The 16,589-nt window shown below is 30.4% G+C and overlaps 1 protein-coding gene and 2 pseudogenes across 2 annotated transcripts; 1 reads left to right on the forward strand and 2 right to left on the reverse strand.

Annotated features, from left to right (window-relative positions):
• Positions 1-5,330: 5,330 nt before the first annotated feature.
• LOC146881955 (cellulose synthase-like protein D3 pseudogene) lies at positions 5,331-7,024 on the reverse strand (annotated as a pseudogene).
• Positions 6,695-8,747, reverse strand: LOC114169173 (cellulose synthase-like protein D3; annotated as a pseudogene). Its single transcript, XR_014986620.1, has 4 exons — positions 8,722-8,747; positions 8,235-8,612; positions 7,304-8,101; positions 6,695-7,206 (listed from the first exon to the last, which is right to left on the reverse strand). The product of XR_014986620.1 is annotated as a cellulose synthase-like protein D3 (transcript).
• Positions 8,748-11,243: 2,496 nt separating this feature from the next.
• Positions 11,244-11,679, forward strand: LOC146881956 (uncharacterized). Its single transcript, XM_085668732.1, has 2 exons — positions 11,244-11,339; positions 11,404-11,679. Exons 1-2 carry the CDS (start codon positions 11,244-11,246, stop codon positions 11,557-11,559), a joined length of 252 nt encoding a protein of 83 aa, XP_085524858.1. The 3' UTR covers positions 11,560-11,679.
• The last annotated feature ends 4,910 nt before the right edge of the window (positions 11,680-16,589 follow it).

The following is a 16,589-nucleotide window of genomic DNA, read 5'->3' on the forward strand; positions in this document are numbered from 1 at the left end:
AAAGAAAAATTCAAACAAAAATGGATTTAAAGATACCAATAAAAGAAATGTTGAGATGTTACACAAATAGAACAAAAATCCTAATATCTGTATTTTAAAAAATAGAAAAATGTATTATTTATTTTAGCCTAGTTGATAAATTTTTTTTTACTTTTGCTTTTATTTTTATTTTTTTTGTAAAAAATCAAGGTGTAAAAATACCAAATGGAATCACATAGACTGTAAACTAAATGCGACAGAAACAATGTTTATTACGAGAAAGATCTCACAACACCAAAGTCCTATTTGTAGTAACATTTTTTTTTTAATTGCGTTTATTTATAATGTTATAAATATAAAAAATCGTATATGTGTTAATTATCATAGATTATTATAACATATTTATTAAGAGAAAGATATCAAAAGATTAAATCCTATTTGTAGTAACATTTTTTTAATGTATACTATTGGATTTGATTTATTATTTTGGTATATTTGTTAATTATCATATTAATGAATAATAATTCATTAAAGATATCACATCACCAAATCCTACTTGTAGTAACATTTATGTTAATTTTTTTTTTGTAATAGTTTAAAGTTAATTATTTTGTTTTTATGGTTTAAAGTGTATTATTCATAGTTATTATCTATTTAACTATATTAAAATAATTTTTTTAAAAAGATATAACTTTGTTTTATTTTTACTATACAATTCATAATCTAGTGACAACCTATTTTTTATGAAATATTTAATATGCAACAATTAAATTATTTATTTATTTCCTATACCAAAAATTAATTATATATTTTTTTATTTAAAGTTTGGCTAACACTATAGTTTTGAATAAAATAAAAGCAATGATGGCTGCTTTATTAATGAATGTCAAGGATTACACACAGTATAAATATTTATCTTAAAACGAATATAAATTAAATATTATTTTGTTAAATAGATAAGTGAGTGTCTCAAAGAAATTGAATATGATTTAGCTGGTAAGGGTATTTAACTTAAAAAATAAATGAAGAAGAAGAGAAAGTTTGTTAGTATTGGCGGCAATTTTGATTTGGAAACGCAAGCAGGTGCAGAGAAAATGGAGAAGAGTGCGAAATCAGAAGCGGCATTGCGTCGCTGCGCAAAAGCTGCATTGCTTCTCTATTCCTTCAATTCCTCCAACTCCAACCACCAGGTAAAAACCTTCTCTCTCTCTCTCTCTGATTCTCTCTAAGTAATTCATCAATTGATAATTGATATCAGGAAAAGTGGTTGAGAGAAATCCATGACCTGAAAATTCAATTGGCGAAAGAGCGTCTCGTAAAGAAGAAGATGAAGCTCTGTGCCATGGCGGAGGTGCTCCTTCGGCTTCTCTTGTGTCTCTCCGTTTGGACCTTCTTCCTCTTCTACTTTCTTTGATCTCTTCTTTTTCTTCCATCTACAGGTACGTACTCCTTCTTCTCGCTTAGCCAAATATAATATAAAGCGTTTTTTTAATTCGTTAATGTCCACACGCATCACGCTGTTTGTATATCACTGTGTGCTAAATGAATTGTTTCTCTCATTTTGGATCAACCGCTGTTTGCTTTGAATGTGATGATTGGATATTTGATTTTTCGTCGTTTGTGTTTTTAATTCCTTTCGTGAATGTAGTGATGGAAATTTCAGTTTATTTGATTTCATCATGTATTTATGGCTGTAATATGAAACGTTTTTTTATTAATTATAGATTATTACTATGCGGTAAAATTATTTTTTTCTTAATTTTTTAAAATTATAATATAAGTTGTGTAAAATCATAACCAGCGGTGATTATTTATAATAAATAGGTATAGAAGCCTCATAAATCATAATCACCTTTGTAAACAATGAAATCAAATTAGTTATGTTAATTATTTATAATAATGATATACGATTAAATTTATCTTCATTTATCTGGTAATTCCCGAATGAAACTAATCCTTCTTTTAAGCTTTTAAGGATTAGTTTGATGAAACTTAGAATAGATCATAATTAATATTTAATTTATTTTATAATTATTTATTCTCAAAACTTTTATATATTATTTGTTATCGTAATAAAACTATATTTAAAAGCATGCATTTTATTTATTTATTTTTATGAAAATCGATATTGTAACTCTATTCTCGACATTTACAAACAAAAATATCTTCTTGCGGGATACAATCACCATCTTTATATCTTTGGCCATTCTTATATGTTTCTCCCTTGCAGCAATATCTACATAACTGAGTTCCTAAAACGCATCTTAATCCATTACAATTTTGTGATGAATCAATCTCCACTCCTACCGATTGTGTAGGGAGTGGTTTTGCAGCAACCAGTCCTGAAAACAAAAAATATCATATTATTATAATAATTTTCTTTCATTTGTTTTTTTATTTTTCAATGTTAAACAAATATAAAGTTATAAGTGTCATCTTTTGAATACATGGAAGAAATAAGATTGCAAAACACAACAATATTTTCTTTCATGAAACTTAAGATACAAGAATGAAATTAATTTACACATTACCTGAAGGTAGAACCAAAACTACAATTAGAACTCCCAATAGAAAATGTTGATGGAAATGAGAAGCCATTAGAGAAATATTATATGGTATGAAGTGTTTGTCTAATATTTTTTATTAAACTACCACACCAATCATATTTATACTTGCTCTTTCGAGTGAGATGAGTAAGATGTGCTTAAAATAATAATAAAATTTCACTTTTTATTATTATATCTAAATCAGAATTTTGTGATCGTTGGGATGAGATTTAAAATATTATAATTAAATAATATTTGTATTACAATGAATATTAAACTATAACAATACATTAAAAAATATATAAATTCAATTTTTTAATTAATGTTATTATATTTATTATTAATTTTTATTTATATACTTTGTGTTTGATTTTTTTTGGAAATGGTGCATTTATTACTTTAACTATTGTAACTCTCTTAGAGATAATGTTTTAATTAATTAATTAATGCATTCATTCATTTCATTGTTCAGACGTTGAATCAACCTTTTCGTAACAATTAGGTATTTAGTTTATCATTAGTTTTAATTTATCATGTAAGGTACATTTTATTTTTTAAGTTTTACTTTTTTTTAATTTACTACTATTATTATATTTATTATCAGTTTTTATTAAAAAAATATGTGTTTGATTTATTAGAAATTTGGGTTTGAAATAGAAACATTTGATAATTTTATTACTTTATCTATTACGATTCTGTTTGAGATAGCATTAACTATTTTCAAATGTTTTCACTAATTAATTCTAATTAATTTATGCATTTAATATTATTTAAATATTGAATCAACCTTTTCGTTTTTTTACTAAAATGGTGCAACATTTTAGGTAAATTATCGAACTGAGCAGATTTAAAAAAATTACCAATTCTGATAAGTCGTCAATAAAATACACGATTTCTTATTTTATTTTGCCAAAATCATTATCCATAAAAGACGATTTCAATTTTTTTCAATTTTTCAAATGAGATTTGTGTACATTAAACACTCTGTGTGTATTTAAAATCGTGAGGAAAACTTACAATTTTTATTTTTTGTTCGAATCAAAAGTTATCAATTGACAAAACGGATCTAAAAATTTTCGAAACCAAAGCATTGCGTATTGATGACATTTTTATTATATATACCCTTCACTTACCAAATATTCTAGTACTTTTTAATAGATGTGATAGGATAAATTATTTCAAATATTTTATTAATATGTAATAAAAAAATTATAAATATACAAAACTATTAATCACATGTCTCATTTTTTTTATCTCTATTTTTTCTCTCATTTATTTTCATAGAATTAATCAAATGTAATAATTTAAAATATTAATTTTAAAGAAATTATATAATGTTCATCAACTTTATATTAATTTCAAAATAAATTATATAATTATTTAACTTACATAAATTAAGGGCTATCATAATTAAAATTTGACTTTTGTAAATATTTTATTTCTAGTAAGGTAAGTTATAAGAAAAAAAAAATACCACAATTAGTTTTATATTAATAAAATATTTAAAATAATTTGTCCTAAATAACATTTATTAAAAAGTAGAATAAGCGGATAGTATATATATATATATATATATATATATATATATATATATATATATATATATATATATATATATATATATATTACTGAGATATTTTTGTATAATGATTTATCTTACATAAATTAAGGGTTGTCATAGTCAAAATTTATTTTTTGTAAATATTTTATTTCTAATCACGTAAGTTATAAAATAAATAATATTATTGTCAGTTTTATATTAATAAAATATTTGAAAAAAACTATCCGAGATGACATTTATTTAAAAGTCAAATATTTGGTAACCAAAGAATATATATATATATATATATATATATATATATATATATATATATATATTAAAAACGTCATCATCAACGTGCAATGCTTTAGTTTAGAAATTTTTCGACTTCGTTAGTTCACAACTTTTAAATTGAAAAAATAAAAATAATTGAAAATTATGTGTTTTACTCACGACTTTTAGATACATATAGTATTTCCTATGTACACGAATCTTATTTGGAAAATTGAAATTTTGATGTTGTGTCTATGTAAAGATTTGAGTAAAATAAAAAAAGAATCGCATATATGTTATGGACGGGAGGACTTACATCAAAATTGATAATTTTATTTAATTTTTTCTATTTTGGTAATTTAGATAAAAAATTACACCATTTCAGTAAAAAAAAACTCAACCTTTTTGTAACATAAGTATTTTATTGGGTGATTTAATTTATCATGAGTTTTAATTTTTCATATGGCAGTTACATTTTTTATTTTTTAAGTTTTACTTTTTTAATTATTACTACTATTATTATATTTGTTATTAGTTTTTATTTACAAATTCTGTGTTTTACTGTATTGGAAATAAAAATGTTTGGTGCATTTTATTATTGCTTCAGCTAATGTAATCGTGTTTGAAATAAATAACATTAACTTTATAGCCAAATGTTTCCATTAATTAATTCATTCATTCCATTATTTAAATATTGAATCAACTTTTTCGTAACATTTCTTTTAATGATTTTGTTTATCATGAGTTTTAATTTATCATGACAGTTACAAATATAGTACAATAATCGTTTACTACAGTTTTATTTTGTTTTTTTTACATATTTTAATTCAGAATTTACTAAGTGTAGATATACAAGAACCATTCAAGAAAGCTATACAAGTTTTGTCAGTAATATATATATATATATATATATATATATATATATATATATATATATATATATATATATATATATATATATATATATGACTACAACAAATCTTCAGTCACTATCAAATATTTCCAGTGTGGTATTAATTTTCTTAACAAAATTCACCAGCACGAAAAACTCAGTTGTTAACTAAAGAGGAAAAACTAATTTTAAACAACAAAAAATTATAACCTGCAAAAAGAATGAGGCATCATGGGGACGAGAATGAACCACCGATTTGGTTGGTACCAGCAGGGGGATTGATGGCCACCCAAAGGAGTGATATTGTGATTGCTATGAGACCTGACCATACAAAAACAATGGTAGGTATCTTCTTTTTCCTTCCCATCAAACCTTTTGCAAAAGGGTAGAGATGGATCAAGACCCAAAAACTGAAGAATACACCACCTAGTAGATTGTTCCATTGAGGTGTCACACTGCTTATGGTCCTGGTAACTCCAACTGTTAATGCTATCAGGTTAACCATCATAATTGTGATGGGTAATATCATAAAGGATGTCCACTTCAAGCTATAGAGATCAGCAAACTCATCATCAACATCATCCCCAATGGATTTTGATGTCAAGGTGAAAGATATTTCAAACCCTGTTATCACTTTTAGCAAACCCTGCAGCACAGCAGCTAGATGTGCACTTATTCCTCCAATCAACCAAAACTGCTCATTTCTCCACCACACTCCCAGCTCAATGCCAGACCACTTCATTTCAAGTACAACCACCGTGCACAAAGTCACCGTCATGGTCAAGAGATAAATAAGAAAAGTAACATTGAGAGTTTGAACAATGAATTGGCCAGATAAAAGGAAAAGTGCAGGGAGGAAGCAATAGACAACAAGAAAAAAGGAAGTGAATGGATAGATTGCAACATTAAGATATACAATCCGTTGGAGAAACTGCATTCTTGGGCTGGCAAAAAATGCATTGTTTCTTGAGAAAAATATTTCAACCGACCCAGTTGCCCATCTAAGAACCTGATGCAGCTTGTCAGTGAGATTGCTGGGGGCACTGCCACGGAATGCATCTTTCTCGGTAACACAGTAAACTGATTTCCATCCTCTATTATGCATCCTATAACCAGTAACCACATCCTCAGTAACCGATCCATAGATCCATCCAACACGTTGTCCCCATTCAGTTGTGTCCTCATACAAGCAAGAGATCACATCGATGGCCTCTGCCACACTTGATGCATCAAGACGCTTGCACGGTGTGGTGAGGGAACCAGGAGGGCGTCCATTCACTGTAGGGTTATCATCAAGTAGCCTGCCTTGGAACTCTGCCACTGGGATCGAGTCAATGAGGAAAGTTGAGTTTCCAAACCTTCTAGGAAACGTTGATAGATTCATTACTTCTTTTTCTTTCTCAGAATCACCTATTCTCGGTGCCCGGTTCTCTGCAGAGATGTTAGCATTCTTCTTTCTTCTGCCTAAGCAGCAACTACAGCAGCCAGATTATTTTCTTTATAAAAAGGTGGATCAAAACCATACAGAGCAACTCTTCTGAAAAGGCAACCGGTTCCTACAGAGACTGGACCAGTCCATCAAATGCTCTCATGTTGACATCAAAGAAGATACTGTTATGATCGGCATATCTGTCAGAAGGATCAATCCCGTCAAATCTTTGTGGGAACTGAACATAGCAAATGCAGTCACCAAAACGATCCATCATAAAGCACATGCCCTCCCTCAATGCCTTGGAGTTGTAAATGTAGTGGTCATAGTCAAGATTGAGTATAAAAGGACCATTTGACATGATGGCCGAGGCTCGAATCAAGGCATTCTTAGCCCCGGCTTTTTTGTTGTGATCATAGCCTTGAAGTTTCTCCCTAGAAACATAGACAAGAAAGGGGAGACGGATATCAACATTAGTCAAGTCAATAAGCTTTTTTTCGTCAGCATTACCAAGAAGAGGTTCATCACTTGGAGGGTTCAACATCACCTGCATCATTCATCAACTATTAATTATTCATTTCCATCTATCAAAGAATAAACTTGACACTTGCCATGTAAGCCCATTGGAACAATGTGTTTAATACCTTGTTTATACTGGAATGATCGCTCTTAGAGTGTTTAGATGAAGGATTCATCCACGTCCCTGGCCAGTGAGTTCCATCAGTCATCCATGTGGCTCTTGGAATCCTTACAGGTTTATCTACATGGTTTGTTTATGCAATTTCAACACCTTCAATTCCTCTCTTGCATGAAAAGCATCCGATCGGCGCCGGATAGAGTCGGGCAAAGAGTTGATCCTGACTTTGAACTCATCATATTCACGGTTCACCATTCTACGATCCTTGATGAAATCTAATTTCACTTTGTTTGTATCGGGATCTCTCTTCGAATAGAAATATGATTCAGGATTTCTAGGCTCTATATTATGCTTCCGGCAGAATGGAACCCACACATTAGCAAAGCTGGCGGCTTCAGTCATTGCCTCAAATGTCAGAAGGGCACCTCCATCGTCAGAAACATAGCAAGAAAGTTTCTCAACTGGATAATCTGCTGCTAAGATTGATAAGATGGTATTTGCAGTGACAAGAGGTGGTTCTTTCTCAGAATCAGCAGTAGAGACAAAGACATCTATGCCGGGTAGATCAGACTTTCCAGTAGGATTGTTGGGACTTGGCACTTCAAATTTTTCCTTCAATATATTAAGATTTGTGGAACGATTTACTGGGTAGCGCTTGGACAGTTGATTCAGAAGCCAAGAAAAGGAAAACCATATTTCACAAACCACAGACATGTCCCATAGCCATATTGCATCAGTATTTTTATGTTTCACTCTCCATATCAGGAATAATACCACGACAACCGACCGAATGAATATGATTAGACTGTAATCAAATGCAACAACACAAACAATGTAGTGGTTAGAACAGAGATGATTAGTGTAAGTACCTTAATCACTGATTCAAATTGTTTTTTTACTGAAGAATCTAAGACAAAAGAAAACAAAAGTATGCTTACCGATATGGCCAAAGAACAGAATTGGGTATCTCGAGTATCCAAGTGAGTGGCCTCCAGGGTCTTTTCATCAAATCCATTGGCCAAAAAGCATTGCCATAACCATAGGTAGCCTTCGTTTCCATTTTAGACACTCTACTTGAGGGAAAAAGCGTGTTTTTGTAAGGCTCTTTGCATCCCAGGCACACTCCATCTCCGAATTTAATAGCACTTATATAGCATCTTCTGCATATTATAAAGTCACACTCACAAGGACGAATATCCACACCAGATTCATCACATCCAATCATTGCACATGAAGATCCATTTGCACCAGCCATCTGTGGATCTCTGTCAAATTTTCTGGAGTTTGCAGATAATGTCAAGCCGCCAACAGACTCTCTGAAACATCAAATAAATGGCAACAAAACATTAAAGGAATCACAACAAAACATCAATTCAGATTTTACTAAGTGTAGATATAATTTGATGTTCACAAGAAATTTCAGACCTTCTACGTCTGTTCTTTGATATCATTATTTCAAAAGTTTGTATAGATTGAAACTTGTTATAAAATAGAACTATCAAGAGAGAAAAAGTAAAGAAAGAAATAGAGAACGAGAGAAGAGAAAACAATTTTTTTGTGTCTCTTAGTAATATAAATTAAATAATTGATACAAAATATTATATAAAAGGTAATGAATCGTATAATTATCGATTATCAATAATATAAATTCTATGAGTAATTATATCAAATAATAAATTACCATTAATTCATACTAAAACTGTGTATACTTATTTATATTTTATTATTTATATATACTTAACAAAAATGTCTACATGTAAATGTAGTTATTATTTACTTGAATCGAAAACAACTATGCACAAGTAAAAAAAGAAGAATAACCGATGTCCATGCAAAAAATACTTCAAAGATTTGTAGGAGTTCGGAACGTATAAAGACCAGTGAAGACGAAAGAGAAAAGAATGAAAAGTCCAAAAGAACTAAATAGTACGTTAAAACCATATAATACCCTTTATTAACATAATAATTGTTTTAACGGAATATTCATTACCTCTCACAACGACCAGAGAACAAAATCGAATACCAAAAAATAAATATTCGGCTCTAAAAATGCTTCTTCAAATTCAAAGTGTAAATTTATAACGAAAAGAAAAGAAAAATGCATTGTTTAGTTTAATTATCCTAAAGTAATAATAATTAAATCACTTAAAATTCCTTCGAACTTTACAAATTAATAACTAATTAATCTCATTAACCTGAAAGAAAATGCATTTTTCTAACTCCATTCATATACACCTGCAAGTCAATTATCCTTTTAATATCAGATGTGTTTGAAAACAATTTAAAATTGATCTTTTATAATAAATTTTTCATTTTACTTTTAGGTACATGAAGATAACTGAAAATATGAAATCAAAAATGTAAAAAAAAAATAAGTGGCAAAATAAATATTATATATTGTCTATCATAAATCTAAATAATAATATAAAATTTTAGGTCACTTTTATTATAAATTTTAATTGTAATATAATTTTTATTTTTTAATTTATAAAAATAAATATTTTTCTCATGCATGGCCCAAGTCTATATATACATATCTTAATTTGTAAATTTCTTATCAGCATTTTTAGGTAAAAATGTACTTACTGCATTGAGAGGTATAGAACTCAAAAGTGTTGGAGAAATTCCAAGAAGAGTCCATTGTGTAGATATGTTTGTTCCTACTAGCATTTGGATATTCTCATTCAATATTTGTACAACATGATCTCAAATACTAAATATGTTAAACAAAATAAATAATTTATGTAAGAAAATATATTATATATTATTAGTAATAAATAATTAAACATTTTTATATAATAAAGAATTGAACATTTGAAAATAATTATATAGAAATTATTGAAATATAAATGGTAAGTACTTACTATTTGATTTAAACTTAATGTTGTATAATGGGGAGCAAGAACAATGGATAAATTGTAAAGATAAATGAAGTTCATAAACCTACATTTCATACAATAAACATATACTAAGTTAGATTTGTAAAAACAGACAATAAATAAATAAATAAATATATATATATATATATATATATATATAATTCATAATATATATAAATACTTTGTCAACATTTTTGTAGAAAAGTATAAAATAGAATATTTTTTAGAACCTTAATATTTAAAAAGAAAATTATCACATAAAGGAAATACTTTGTCAAAGAAAGATGAAGATAAAGTTGAAACATTATAAGAAAGAAAGTTCAAAAAGTTATTCAATATAATTCATTCAAAACTCTTCCATCAAAGTCAATTATCATATTAATCGATTATTATGATATATTTATTACGAGAAAGATCTCAAAAGACTAAGTCCTATTTGTAGTAGCATTTTCTTAATATATATTATTCGATTTAATTTATTATTTTGGTATATTTATTAATTATCGTATTAATGAATTATTATGATATATTTATTACGAGAAAGATCCTATTTGTAGTAACAGGGTTTTTTTTTTTTTTTTGTTATAGTTTAAAGTTAACTATTTTGTTTTTATGCTTTAAAGTGTATTATTCATAGTTATTATCTATTTAATTTATATTAAAATGTTTTTTTAAAAGATATAACTTTGTTTTATTTTTACTATACAATTCATAATCTAGTGACAACCTATTTTTTTTATGAAATATTTAAAATGCAAGAATTAAATTAATTATTTATTTTCTATAAAAAATCATTTTTTATTTTTTATTTTTTATTTAAAGTTTAGCTAGCACTATATTTTTGAATAAAATAAAAGAACTGATCGCTGCTTTATTAATGAATGTCAAGGATTTCACACAGTATAAATGTTTATCTTAAAACGAATATAAATTAAATATTATTTTGTTAAAAAATATTTAACTTATTTAGCTGGTAAGGGTATTTAACTTAAAAAGAAATGAAGAAGAGAAAGTTTGTTAGTATTGGCGGCAATTTTGATTTGGAAACGTAAGCACAGTACAGAGAAAATGGAGAAGAGTGCGAAATCAGAAGCGGCATTACGTCGCTGCGCAAAAGCTGCATTCCTTCTCTATTCCTTCAATTCCTCCAACTCCAACCACCAGGTAAAAACCTTCTCTCTCTCTCTGATTCTCTCTAAGTAATTCATCAATTGATAATTGATATCAGGAAAAGTGGGAGAGAGAAATCCATGACCTGAAAATTCAATTGGCGAGAGAGCGTTTCATGAAGAAGAAGATGAAGCTCTGTGCCATGGCGGAGCTGTTCCTTCAGCTTCTCTTGTGTCTCTCCGTTTGGAGCTTCTTCCTCTTCTACTTTCTTTGATCTGTACTTCTGCTTCAATCTACAGGTACTCTTCTTCTCTCTTATCCAAATATAAAGTGTTTTAGTTCGTTAATGTCCACACGCATCTCGCTGTTTGTATATTACTGTGTGCTAAATGAATTGTTGCTCTCATTTTGGATCAACTGTAAAACTTAATTAAGGATCTTTAAGATTTATAATTCTCACACGATAAATCATAATAGAGCACTAACCTTGATGCATGAGAGATCCTGTGAATATGCGTTCTTCAATTTATAATCTTGTGTGCTCTTCAACCACCGTTTCCCAATCTATCTCTTTGCCTTTCTTTCTCTTCTCACACGTACTTGATGGGTTACAGTGAAAAGAACCTTATGGCCAGAGACAAAACCCCAATTCCTTTTATAAACCAACGTCCATCAAGTTGGTTTTTTTATTTTATCTTTATCTTTATTTTATTATCACTTCCCATAATAATAACCAATAAGTCTTTATATTTTATTAAATCACAATTGGGCCCATCATAATATTTCAAATGAGTCACTAATAGAATTAATTCTAACATTCTCCCACTTGACTCATACGATGTCATAACATTATGTGATTTAATACATAAACATAATGCGCAATAAAAGACCTTGCATAAATTGGTTCCATCATTATTCATAATTAAAGATACAGAAATAATAAGAGTCATGGCGGTCACACATAATTTGATCGACATGATCCCTTCCATGTACTACTATATCATCCCTTTCTCCTTAATATGACCTTAAAAACGAGAAGTCCATAATGGGTTCAAACATAATGTCATTTTACAAAGCAATAACATAACATAATTTGTTTTCTTCATCATAATTTGCATGCATAAACATAAAGAAGAAAACACAGATTTCAGAAATTTATACATTAGGGAGCTCAAAGTGTCACATAAACATTAAAAAACATTAACATTCAACATTTAACATTCACTAGTAGACATAATGCCCATATTCTTTACATGACCAGCATACAATTTGGGCGGTAACCCTTTTGTTAAAGGGTCAGCAATCATAAGATCTGTGCTAATATGTTCTATTGACACTTTACGTTTCTGAACTTCTTCTTTAACGGCAAAGTATTTCAACTCCATATGTTTAGCACCTTTAGAATACTTGTCGTTTTTAGAAAAGAAGACTGTTGCGGAATTATCACAATAAATTTTCAGCGGCTTGGAAATACTGTCAACTACTCCAAGTCCTGAAATAAAGTTCCGCAACCAATTAGCCTGAACTGTGGCCTCAAAGCATGCCACAAATTCAGCTTCCATGGTGGATGCAGCAATGACAGACTGCTTCGCACTTTTCCATGAAATCGCTCCTCCGGCTAAAAGATACACATAACCAAATGTAGACTTTCTTGTATCCACACAGCCGGCAAAGTCTGAATCTGTATAACCTATCACCTCAAGGTGATCAGATTTTCTATAAGTAAGCATGTGATTCTTTGTTCCTTGTAGGTATCTTAAAACTTTCTTTACAGCTTTCCAATGCTCCAGACCTGGATTACTTTGGTATCTACCAAGCATACCAACTGCAAAGCTAATATCTGGCCTCGTACAGGTTTGAGCATACATCAAACTCCCAACAACAGATGCATAAGGGATATTTTCCATCTGTTTCCGTTCCAAATCATTCTTTGGACATTGCATGAGACTAAACTTGTCTCCTTTCTGTATTGGAACAGGAGATGCTGAACATTTATCCATTCTGAATCTCTCTAAAACTTTATTAATATATGCATTCTGAGACAAACCTAACAATCCTTGTGATCTCTTAAGTTTACACACCATGTGCTCCTTTCCTTCTTCAGCGAACCCCACCGGTTGGTCCATATAGACATCCTCTTCTAAATCCCCATTCAGAAAAGCAGTTTTAACATCCATTTGATGCAACTCAAGATCATAATGAGCTACTAATGCCATGATAATTCTAAAAGAATCTTTCTTAGAAACAGGCGAAAATGTTTCCTTATAGTCAATGCCATCTTTCTGAGTAAAACCTTTGGCAACAAGACGGACCTTGTAACGTTCAATATTGCCTTGAGAGTCACGCTTAGTCTTAAAGACTCATTTACACCCAACTCTCTTGCATCCTTCTGGCAATTCCACAAAGTCCCATACGTCATTATGTGCCATTGATTTAAGCTCATCTTTCATGGCATCTAACCACTTATCAGAATTATCACCATTAATGGCTTCTGAAAAAGAAATTGGATCATTATCAATACTTAAGTCATTTTCTGACTCTTGTAGATAAACCACATAATCATTCGAAATAGCAGACTTTCTATCTCTGTGAGATCTTCTTAATACTATTTATTGTGGTTGTTCTACTATCGGTTCATTATTAACCTCGGGATCATTAATTTGTTGTTCTTCTTGATTGTTGTGAGTTTCTACAACATGTGGAACAACTCTTGATAAAGAAGTACTAGTTATAGGAACTTGTACTCTAACTTCCTTAATCTCCACATTTCGTGAAGCTTCACTCCCACTGGTTTCACCATTTTCAATGAACCGAGCATTTCCAGTTTCAACGATTCTTGTACTATGGGTAGGACAGTAAAACATATACCCCTTTGATTTTTCTGGATAACCAATGAAAAATCCACTGATTGTTCTTTCATCCAGTTTCTTTTCTTGCGGATTGTATATTCTTACTTCTGCCTGACAACCCCAAACATGCAGGTATCTCAAACTGGGTTTCCTATTCGTCCATAACTCAAAAGGAGTCTTTTGAACAGCTTTACAAGGAACCCTGTTCAACAAATACATGGCAGTCTTTAAAGCATACATCCACAATGATACGGGTAAACATGAATTACTTAACATACTCCTAACCATATCCATTAAGGTTCGATTACGCCTTTCTGATACACCATTTTGTTGTGGTGTGCCTGGCATTGTGTATTGAGCACAAATACCACGTTTCTCAAGGAACTTAGCAAATGGACCAGGGTGTTGTCCACTTTCATCATATCTTACATAATACTCACCACCTCTATCAGACCTTACGATTTTTACCTTTCTGTCTAATTGCCTTTCCACTTCATTTATATAAACTTCCAAGGCATTTACTGACTGAGATTTCTCATGCAGTAAATAGACATGTCCATAACGCGAAAAATCATCAATAAAGGGGATGAAGTACTTCTCTTTATTGAAAGAATTTACATCAAACGGACCACATATATCGGTGTGTATGATTTCAAGAAGCTGAGTGCTTCTCGTGGATCCTTTCTTTGTGTGTTTAGTTTGTTTGCCTTTAATACAATCCACACACACATTCAGATCAGTAAAATCTAAATCCGGAAGAATTTCATTCTTTACTAATCTTTGCATTCTTTCTTTGGAAATATGTCCCAAACGTTTATGCCACAAGTAAGCAGATCGTTCATCCACTAAACTACGTTTAGTGCCAACATTGTGATGCAAAGTCATAAGAGTTTCAGCATATAAATTATCCAAATTCAATTTATATAAACCATCATAAAGTGTACCAGATCCAATCATAAAAGTACGCTTAAACAAACTGAAACAACCATTCCCAAACTTAAAAGAATATCCAGCAATATCAAGCTTAGACAAAGAAATTAAATTCCTAGTGATACTAGGTACATAAAAAGTATCCATAAGGTCTAAGTGATATCCAGTGTCGAGGATTAGACGATAAGTCCCGACCGCTTCCACTTGAACTTTCTCTTTATTGCCCATGAAGACAAACTTCTCATTTGGGTTTATGGTTCGGGTTGTAAGAAATCTCTTTCTTTTCGAACCAAACCTTACGCTTTATGCAGTCCTTCTGGAAATGTCCAGACTTCCCGCAGAAATGACATTTGTCATTTTTCTTCTGGATTTTGGTTGAGGACTCGTCAATCTTCAGTGGTCCTTTACCCTTTCCATGTTTCTTAGCAACTTTCTTTCCAACAACTCCTTGATTCTTCACATATTGAATAGAGTGGCTTCCTAAGTTCTTCAGTCGGGTCTCCTCCTGAACTAGCATACTGTGCAATTCATGCACATTCCACTTGTCTTTCATGGTGTTGTAGTTCATCTGGAACGGACCATACTCAGACGGTAATGAGTTCAAAATGAACTGCACGAGAAAACCTTCATCCACTGTCATTCCTAAAGACTTAAGTCTTGCTGTGATATTTGTCATCTCGATCACATGCTCATGCATAGTACGCGAACCGTCAAACTTCATAGTGGTCAACGTACTCATCAGTGTCCCAGCGAGAGACTTATCAGCAGTTTGGGAGCGCTCTTCCACAAATTTCATGAATTTTTTTGCGTCATCAGTTTTGGGAAGAGCTGACTTTATATTACTTGCTATGCTCATTCTCATAAACATTAAGCTAAGTCTGTTTGATCTTGCCCAAGCTTTGTAATGGACTTTCTCTTCATTGCTACTAGCATCCGTGATAGCAGCCAGCTTTTCAACTAGAAGAGCTAGATCAAGATCCAACACACCTAAGTGAAATTGGACTTGCTCACTCCAGTCAGGGAAATTCAACCCATTAAAGACTGGAACAGACGAAGCATGCGCGTATAAAGATACCGAAACAGAGACTGCAATTAACACATGCCTAACATTAATGCTTTGAGTCATAAAACTAAACGTAAAAACAGATTCAGATATAAACAATCATTCTATGCATACTAATGTTCTCCTTTGGGAGATCCACTAATACACAAACATAAACATAATGATGCTAATCACATTATAACATTATTGATAATTAAAATATGCATCAACTAGAATCACCTACTACCTTTGGGTATATAAATAAAACTAGTGACGCATACAAAATTATCTACAATCATGTTCATTAATTATGAGAACAATTAATCAACCTTTGGGCGATCCTTAAATGTCTTATAATTAATGAATTTTAATTAACCCATAAATTTAATTATTCATAATTTAGCATCCATACTATGGGTAATTAAAATAAAAAACATTAATAATTTGAAATCATATAAACTTTAAAATTTTGGCCACTTTGGT

This window comes from Vigna unguiculata, chromosome 11 (assembly GCF_037176805.1).
Source record: "Vigna unguiculata cultivar grain cowpea cultivar isolate G323 ecotype 2 chromosome 11, ASM3717680v1, whole genome shotgun sequence".
Classification (NCBI taxonomy): domain Eukaryota; kingdom Viridiplantae; phylum Streptophyta; class Magnoliopsida; order Fabales; family Fabaceae; genus Vigna; species Vigna unguiculata.

Bases quoted from the DNA above. Each gene is read 5' to 3' on its own strand.
- LOC146881956 (XM_085668732.1), top strand. From the start codon at position 11,244: ATGGAGAAGAGTGCGAAATCAGAAGCGGCATTACGTCGCTGCGCAAAA. The intron at 11,340-11,403 runs GTAAAAACCTTC...AATTGATATCAG, and splicing joins CCTCCAACTCCAACCACCAG to GAAAAGTGGGAGAGAGAAAT.